This window comes from Carlito syrichta, unplaced genomic scaffold (genome assembly GCF_000164805.1).
Source record: "Carlito syrichta isolate Samal-C Ts95f unplaced genomic scaffold, Tarsius_syrichta-2.0.1 Scaffold88019, whole genome shotgun sequence".
NCBI lineage: Eukaryota > Metazoa > Chordata > Mammalia > Primates > Tarsiidae > Carlito > Carlito syrichta.
In genome coordinates, this window is record NW_007032115.1 from 9955 (window position 1) to 18908 (window position 8954).

An 8954-nucleotide genomic window follows, 5' to 3' on the forward strand; every position below is an offset into this window, starting at 1 on the left:
GCTGTCTCGGGTGGACAGCCGCGAGTGGGGCACGCCCGATGCCATGGTGGCCAGACACAGCTGGGCAGGCCTGCTGCTGCATGGGCAGAGGCAGCTGGTTTGAACCTGCTGGGCAGTCAGGGCCTGCACGTGGGCACCCACCGCCAGTTTGCGTTGCCCAGTGGCTCCCCGCCATCACACATTCACTCTGCACAGGAAGCAAGTGGGCATGGGTGACCCCCCGGCCGGGAGCTATCAGGAACGCTGTCCGGGTTGCCCTTGTACTGAGAGATGGCCTGTCCAGTGGTCGATAAGAGGCAGCTGCATGATCCAGGGGCCGGTGGAAGTGCCCTGTGAGACCAGGGACTCAGAAGGCCCAGCCTCGCCACCTGACCCCCTTTCTGTCGCCCAAGTCTGCAGGAAAGCGGGTGAACCAGGGCCCATGGCTGCTGGGGAGGGCCAGAGGCCACGGCCTGGGCGCCGATGGTCCCGTGTTCCGTCCCCTTCTCTGGGCCGCAGCCTCCTCGCTTGTGATGGGCCAGGGGTCCCCCGGGCCGTCTCTGGGTCCCTCCTCCCACCACTCATGCCTGTGAAGTGTCCCAGGACAGGGGGAAGGGAGAGCGGGCTGGAGGAGAGGGGAGGAACGAGGCTTGGCGGGGCGTGGGGCAGGGTTGGCAGGGACCCTCCCCCTGTGGATAGCGGCTTCTCTGCAGGAGGCACCCAGGTTGCCCCCGCCCTGGGCTTCTCCCCAGCAGGCAGCAGACCCTGGCGGGCGCGGTCAGTGCAGTGGGCAGCCCCAGCTCTGATCGCCAACCGCCCCCTGTGGACAGGCACCTGGCCCAGAACCCCTTCATCTGCGACTGTAACCTCAAGTGGCTGGCGGACTTCCTGCGCACCAACCCCATCGAGACGAGCGGCGCCCGCTGCGCCAGCCCCCGGCGCCTCGCCAACAAGCGCATCGGGCAGATCAAGAGCAAGAAGTTCCGGTGCTCAGGTACCCGGGGACCAGGCACGCTCCGGGATGGCTCCCGAGGGGTGTCCTTGGCCACCTGGCCCCAGGCTGGAGGTTGTGGGTCCCTGGCACTGGATTTATTTGACGGAGGCCTCAGGGAGAGGGGGCCTTGGCGAGGGTCCCAGGAGGACTCGGGTGGCCCTGGGCCAGTTCTCTTTTCTTTTTTGAGTTGGAGTCTCACTCCGTCGCCCAGACTGGAGTGCAGTGGCATGCTCACAGCCACCCCAGCATCGATCCACTGGGTTCCGGAGATCCTTCCACCTTAACCTTCCAAGTAGCCGGAACTACAGGCATGCACCACTATGCCTGGCTAATATTTTTTTGATTTATTGTAGACAGGTCTCGCCAAGTTGCCTGGGCTGGTCTCAAACCAGCAGGCCCAGGCAATCTACTCGCCTCGGTCTCCCAAAGTGCTGGGATGACAGGCTGAGCCCCCGAGCCCGGTCCTAATTTTTGTATATATTGTAGAGACGAGGTCTCACCAAGTTGCCCAGGCAGGTCTTGAACCCCTGGGCTCAGGCAGTCCTCTTGCCTCGGCCTCCCAAAGTGCTGGGATTGCAGGCTTGAGCCACCATGTCCGGCCTGGGCCAGGTCTCTTGATGCCTGTGTTCTCAAGCCTCTAAAGAGGGCCTTTGGAGACTTGGAGCCCTCCTCGTGAGCTAGACGCCTCCTCCTAGCTTTGGGTCGGCAGAATGGCTGGTAACTGCAGTCCCAGGGGCATCTGGCTATGAATCGACCCCGGATCCTGCCCTGTCTCCATCTGTGAAGTTAGGACAGGCCCCGTCTGGCGCCACTGTCCCTGAGCGGTGGATGGTTTTGGCTCCCTGCGAGAGGCCTGGCTGGCAGGGAACCTGTAGCTCCGTAGTGAGTCCGTCCTCATGCGGGGGCAGGGCGGGGCTCCGTGGCCCTGACCTTGAGCCCGGCCTGTTTCTGGGGTGCCTTCCGCTGGGCCGGGGGCTGGGCCAGAGCTGCTCCTGCAGTCCCGGCTTATTCCTGGGTCTCTCTTCTCTCCCAGCCAAAGAGCAGTACTTCATTCCAGGTAAGAGTGGGGCGCCGAGGCCACCAGTGGGGGCTGGGGGGGAGGGTGGACAGGCGCGGGAGGGGCGGGCAGGCTTGGCCAAGGCCGCTGGGAGCCCGCAGCCCCGCAGCCCCGACTGTCCCCGCAGGCACGGAGGATTACCAGCTGAACAGCGAGTGCAGCAGTGACGTGGTCTGTCCCCACAAATGCCGCTGTGAGGCCGGCGTGGTGGAGTGCTCCAGCCTGAAGCTCACCAAGATTCCCGAGCGAGTCCCGCAGTCCACGGCCGAGCTGTGAGGCCCCGCACCCCCCACACACCCCCTGCTCCCACGGCCCTCCTGGGCCTCCTCCAGGCCATCCTCTGGTCCAGCCCTGCTTGGGACCCCTGGAGATACAGGCCCGGGAGAAGTCCCCGCCCCCCCAGCCTCTGCTTCTGGTCACAGCAATCTCTGGCACCCAGGGCAGGTCACCAGCTGGACCCAGGGTGGCATTTACTTATATATTTATTTATTGAGACAGGGTCTTGCTCTGTTGCCCAGGCTGGAGCGCTCTGGTGTGATCATTGCCCACTGCAGCCTCAACCACCCAGGCTCAAATGATCCTCCCACTTCAGCCTCCCAAGTAGCAAGAAACATGCCATGACATCCAGTACATTTTTTAAAAAAGAAAGAAAAAAAGAAAGAAATTTTAAAAATAGAGATAGGGATCTTGATATGTTGTCCAGGCTGGTCTCAATTTCCTGGCTGCAAGCGACCCTCCCATCTCAGCCTCCCAAAGTGCTGGGGCTGCAGGTGTGAGGCCCCCACCGTGCCCGGCCAGGGGTGGCTTTTCTCAGTGATACTTCTATCTTCAAACTTTGGAGAGGCAAGATTCCCAAATTCTTTAACTATTATTTTTATTTCTCAATCTAAAAATGTGAATCTGTGCACATGTATATGTCTGGGCATAGATGCCTGCAGCACCTGGCATTTCTGTGTGTAGATTTTCATGGCATTTTTAATGTTCAAACCATCTCTCTTTATGTCGTGCCCGGTGCTGGGCCCAGCTTCCCGTGAGATGGCATCAATTTGCTCTGCCAGATCATCAGTTCGCTCCAGGGTCCCCTCCGTCTGGATCCCAGATAGCCTCAGTTTGGAAGATATTTAAGTGTCCACTGTCTATGGGGGTGCAAGTTCGTTCATTGCCTCTTGCAGACGACTGAACAACAATGAGATTTCAATCCTGGAGGCCACGGGGATGTTTAAGAAACTCACCCACCTGAAGAAAATGTGAGTTGCCTGGGGCTGGAAGCTGCCTCCGGGATGCCATCCGGGAGGGAGAAGGGTGACAAGGTCGGGGAGCTCTCACCAGGGGTGGAGCTCCGTGCATGAGGCGTTGGGTGCCAGAAGGGAGGACCCCTAAGCCCCCCGGGGCGGGCCGGGCGTCATCCTTCCCACGACGCCTCTCCAGCAACCTGAGCAACAACAAGGTGTCAGAAATCGAAGACGGAGCCTTCGAGGGTGCGGCGTCCGTGAGCGAGCTGCATCTGACAGCCAACCAGCTGGACTCCATCCGCAGTGGCATGTTCCAGGGCCTGGACGGCCTGAGGACCTTGTGAGTGCGGGTGGAAAGCAGGGCGGGCCGCTGGACGGGTCGGGCGAGGTCGAGGACAGGCAGGAGAGAGGTGGGGACGCTTGTGCTCATGCACCTCAGGGCGTGGGGCCCGGCGAAGGGACAGAGGGACATGGGCCCTCCTGGCGTCCCCTCCCAGTGCCCTGTGGTCAGGCGGTGAGAGCACAGCGTGCTTTCGGAGTGTTCAGTGCTCCCGCAGGCAGGAGGGCCTGGGTGGCCTTGCCAAGGGGACTCAGTGGAGGGGAGATCGGGATGTCGCACCATCCCTGGGGTCTGAGTCCAGCCTGAGCCCACCCCCTGAGAGCTGAGTGGGACTGTGGGGTCATCCAGCCCTCTGTGAGCGGAGCAGGGAGCTCCTCCCTCCGCCGGGCAGTGCTGGCTCTTCAGCCGACCTGGAGACGTGCAGCATCTGGTGGATGGGTCTGCCCACTTGAACCTCCCAGGGCGTGGAGGTGTGCCACGTCTGCGCCGTCCAATCCAGTCACCTCACACGGCTGTGAGGCGGTTGAAATGCAGCTCGTGCTACCAGGCACTGAATTTCGGATTTCACTTAGTTTTAGTGAACTTGACTCTACATAGCCCCGTGAGGCTGGTGGCTGCTCTGTGAGACACCAATGACGTGGAAGTCCCTGCCCGGGCTTGTATCCCGGCTTTAAAGCAGGATGTATGTGTGTCTTCTGAACACGTCTCTGCGTGTGTGGAGGAAGTGAGGACATAGGTGATGAGGCTCCCTGTGGGTTTTTGCTTTCTTTACAGAAAGGGGGCTTTTGCTATGCACTGTGGGGGTTTTTTTGTTTGTTTGTTTTGGGTCAGAGTCATACTCTGTCTCCCAGGCTGGAGTGCAGTGGCATGGTCACAGCCTCGACCTCCTGGGCTCAGACGATCCTCCTGCTTTGGCTTCCCTCTAGCTGGAACCACAGGCATGCACCACCACACCTGGCTCACTTTTTGATTTATTGTAGAGGCGAGGTCTCACCAAGTTGCCCAGGCTGGTCTGGACCCCCTGGGCTGAGGCAATCCTCTCGCCTCCGTCTCCCAAAGTGCTGGGATGACAGGTGCGAGCCACCATGCCTGGTCTGTGCTGATTTGCAGATTATTTTTTGCATTTGTGAGTCTAGTGTGACTGTCTCTCCGGGCTGTTTTCGTAGGCCGCCACCTCCCCTTCTACACCTGCCTGGTGCCCCGTGAGTAGGGTGTCCAGACAGTCAGTTGTCTTCATTCCAAGGAAGATTTGGACAGGGATAGAGGAGAGGGGAAGACCTGTATCCTACCACTGTCCAGAATGGACCACTACTAATTGTTGGTATAGACAGCCATATTTCCAGTCTTTTATATGTCAGTATACCTGTATACACACACACACACACACACACACACACACACACACACACACACACATGCAGGCATGCATGCATACAGATATATTTTAATGGAGCCCTATGATTTTATTCAGTAATCTGCTTTTTCCTTATACTTCATATGAACACCATTCATATCATTAATATTTTACCCATATGATTTTTTTTTTCCGGCTTCTGAATACTTTTTAATCTGAGTGTTTCCTACGGCATGTATTTTGAACAAAGTTTGCTTACCATTCTTTAAATTTATAGACTCTCTCCCCTGTACACAATCCAACTTCAAACAAACTTTTAGGTGGTTAATGGCTGAGTCATTTTCTACATTTGTACAGTCAAAAGATCTCTGGTTTAAATAAAGGTAATGGTACTATTTACATCTGTAAACTTCTCAGCATGTTCTATAGTTTATAGATACAGGAAATTTAGAGTATATGATTTTTCTTATGTTGAGAAAACATGGAAAAACAATGAAAATCTTTGCACCATCCTTCCCATCTATAAGGTTTCTATACATATATAGATGCTCATATGTCAACCAAGTATTGAATGAGAGCTAAAGGCTTTGTCACATTCTTCTCATTTGTATGACTTCTCCTCAGTATGGATTCTCTTATGTCCAACAAGTCCAAAATGAGAGCGAAAGGCTTTACCACATTCTTCACATTTGTAGGGTTTCTCCCCAGTATGCACCTTGATGTGTCGAGCAAGCTTTGAATGAGAGTAAAAGGCTTTGCCACATTCTTCACATTTGTGGCATTTCTCTCCAGTATGAATGATCATATGACCAGCAAATCCAGTCTTAGAGCGAAAGGCTTTGCCACATATTTCACACTTGTAGCCTTTCTTTCTAGTATGGATGGTCTTATGTCCTGTTAATTGTCTATGAATGTGAAAGGCTTTGCCACATTCTTCACATTTGTAAGGTTTCTCTCTCATATGGATCTTCATATGTCTAGCAAGTGCTGCATTAGAGGCAAAGGCTTTGCCACATCCTGCACATTTGTAAGGCTTCTCCTCAGTATGGATCACCATATGTCGAACAAGGTGTGAATGAGAGCGAAAGGCTTTGTCACATTCTTCACATTTGTAGGGTTTCTCTCCAGTATGGACCACCATATGTTGAGTAAGGTGTGAACGAGAAATGCTTTGCCACATTTTCCACGTTTATAGTATTTTTCTCCAGTATGGATGGTCTTATGTCCAGCAAATCCATTCTGAGAGTGAAAGGCCTTGCCACATTCTTTGCACTTGTAGGGTTTTTCTCCAGTATGGATTCTCTGATATTCTAGAAGCTTTAAGTACGTATAAATGGCTTTACCACATTCCTCCCTTTTGTAGTGTTTCTCTCCAGTATGAATGTCATATGAACAGCAAATCTACTCTGAGAGCAAAAGGCTTTGCCACATCCATCACATTTGTAGCGTTTCTCTCCAGTATGGATGTTCTTATATTCAGCAAATCCTTTCTGAGAGTGAAAGGACATGCCACATTCTTCACATTTGTAGGTTTTTCTCCAGTATGGGTTCTCTGATGTTCTAGAAGGCCGAAGTACCAATTAAAGACTTTGTCACATTCTTCACATCTGTAGCATTTATCTTTATTATGGATGGCCTTATGTCCAGTAAATCCTCCAAGAGAGGTAAAGGCCTTGCCACATTCTTCACATTGGTAGGGTTTTTCTCCAGTATGAATTCTCTGATGTTCTATAAGTCTTCAGTGTGGATGAAAGGTTTTGCCACATTCTTCACATTTGTAGGGTTTCTCTGCAATATGGATCACCGTATGTTGAGTAAGGTGTGAACAGATGTGAAAAGCTTTGCCACATACTTCACATTTACAGGGTTTCTCTCCAGTATGGATCATTTTATGTCGAGTAAGTTCTGAATGAGAGCGAAAGGCTTTGCCACTTTCTTCTCTTTTAAAGGCTCTCTCTGCAATATGGATTCTTACATGTCTATTTAGACAAGATTATTTCCTAAACACTTTCCCACCTACATTGTGTGCATTTCCTCTAATATTATTTTGATGTTGGCTTCATTTTGAGGACGGGTTATATGTTTTGCCATATTCATGTTTGGAAACCATTTCAGAAATATGGATATTCTGGTGGATAATAAATTGGGAGTGTTGATGAAAGACTTTCCCATATTTGTTACATTTGTCATGGTTATATGCAATAGAACATCCTATCTGGCCTTCTCCCTCATGGACACTTTCCCAAGATTATTTTAACTGTAATTTCATAAGGCCAAATCTTCCATATCTTCCCACTGGTGCCTTTGTAAGTGACACTTCTATGTTCTTCTCTGACAAAAGACCTTCAGTGTAGTGAGAAATCACAGCCAGAAGAACCAGGTTTCTGTGGTTCTCTAACATAACGTTCCGGTACAATATCCACTGAGTGGGGTCCAGGCATTCCTACTCTTCTGGAGAAAATTCTATGGCCACATCCTTGAAAGTCAACAGTCCCATCTCCCAGCTTACGAGCGTCCCAACTTCCTCCCCATGGATTCCCAGGACAAGCTGGTCACAGGGTGACAGAGGAAGAAACGAAGATGTGCTATCTTCTGGGAGATGATTTCCATATGATTTTGACTATGTATTATTGGCAATTTAGATTGTTTCTATTTTTTTCTTTCTTGAGTTGGGGGTCTCACTCTGTCACCCAGGCTGGAGTGCAGTGGCACAATCATGGCTACTGCAACCTCGACCTCCTGGGCTTAGGCAGTCCTCCCGCCTCAGTCTCCTAGGTAGCCAGGACTACAGGACTACATATGCCATCCTACTCGGCTAATTTTTGTGTAGAGACGAGGTCTCGCTATGTTGCCCAGGCTGGTCTTGAACTCTTGGACTCAAGTAATCCTCTTGCTGCAGCCTTCCCAAGTGCTGGGATAACAGGCATGCCAGGTCTCTAACTTTTTAATTATAAGCCGTGTTGTATTAATATCTGCCTTAGTTCAGACTGCTGTGACAAAGTCCCATAGACTGGGGGCTTATAAACAACAGACATTTGCTTCCCCACAGTTCTGCAGGCTGGAAGCCAGGGGGCCAGCGTGTGGGTCCTGGGGAGGGCTCCCTCTGGGCTGTGGACGGCCGCCTTCCCATGGTGTCCTCAGTGGTGGAAAGACAGTGGGAGCGCTCCCTTGGAGCCCTTTTATAGAGGCAGCGTCCCCGTTGGTGAGGGCCCCCTCATGACCTCATCACCCCCAAAGGCCACACCTCCGAATGCCATCACATGGGGTGAAGCTTTGGACAGGTGGATTTGAGATGGACACACATCCAGTCCACAGCAGCCTCTTCATTGTGACGTTCCATCCCATCCGTGGTTATTCCCTTCAGACGAATTCCTGAAATAGACCAGCTGAGGGGAAGCACAGAGGCCTTTGTAGGGATTTTGGTGCGTCAGACAATGTGCTTCCAGAAGGTTCCGTGTCATCTCCCCCAGCTGCATGGAGGTGCCGGGTCACCCCACTCGCGCAGCCTGTCCTGGGCACGATGACGATTATTATAGTTTCCATTCTTTTTCAGTTTGGCAGGCAAAGATTCCATATTGCTTAAGCGTCCTTGGTTCCTAGTCAGCTTGAACCTGATTTACGAATGTCCGCAAATTGTTTTATTTTGCGGATTGGCCGTTTGGGGTCGGGCTTGGTTTTGGTTTTGGTTTCTGGCTGGGGAGGGGAATCGAACCGAGCTTCTGAGGGTCAGCAGAGGCGTTTCCAGACGTAGACCAGGAGGGAGGGAGTCTAGAAACGTCCTGGTGATGCCACCAATGGGGGGGGCAGAGGGCAGGGCTGAAGGTGGGGGGGCGTGGCCTCGCAGGTCACAGCAAAGAGTTTCACCGGGACTCCGTGGGCAGTCTGGAGACCGTCAGTGGGCCTCGGGCGAGAGTGACACGGCCCGAGTGGGGAGACCCAGGGAAAGTTCCCTGGGCCTTGACGCGGCCGGCGCGTGGCCTGGAGGTGGGGAGGGACCC

General features: G+C 53.1%; 1 protein-coding gene across 1 annotated transcript in view; it reads left to right on the forward strand.

The window, feature by feature from the left end:
* The window catches only part of LOC103260100 (slit homolog 1 protein-like), a gene marked incomplete at both ends in the record, with an annotated part of 62155 nt that overhangs the window by 9887 nt on the left and 43314 nt on the right, over positions 1 to 8954 (forward strand). The window contains 5 exon segments of the mRNA XM_021712147.1: positions 810 to 973; positions 2007 to 2030; positions 2158 to 2302; positions 3203 to 3277; positions 3459 to 3606. Of these exon segments, the coding sequence (XP_021567822.1) occupies positions 810 to 973; positions 2007 to 2030; positions 2158 to 2302; positions 3203 to 3277; positions 3459 to 3606 (556 nt within the window).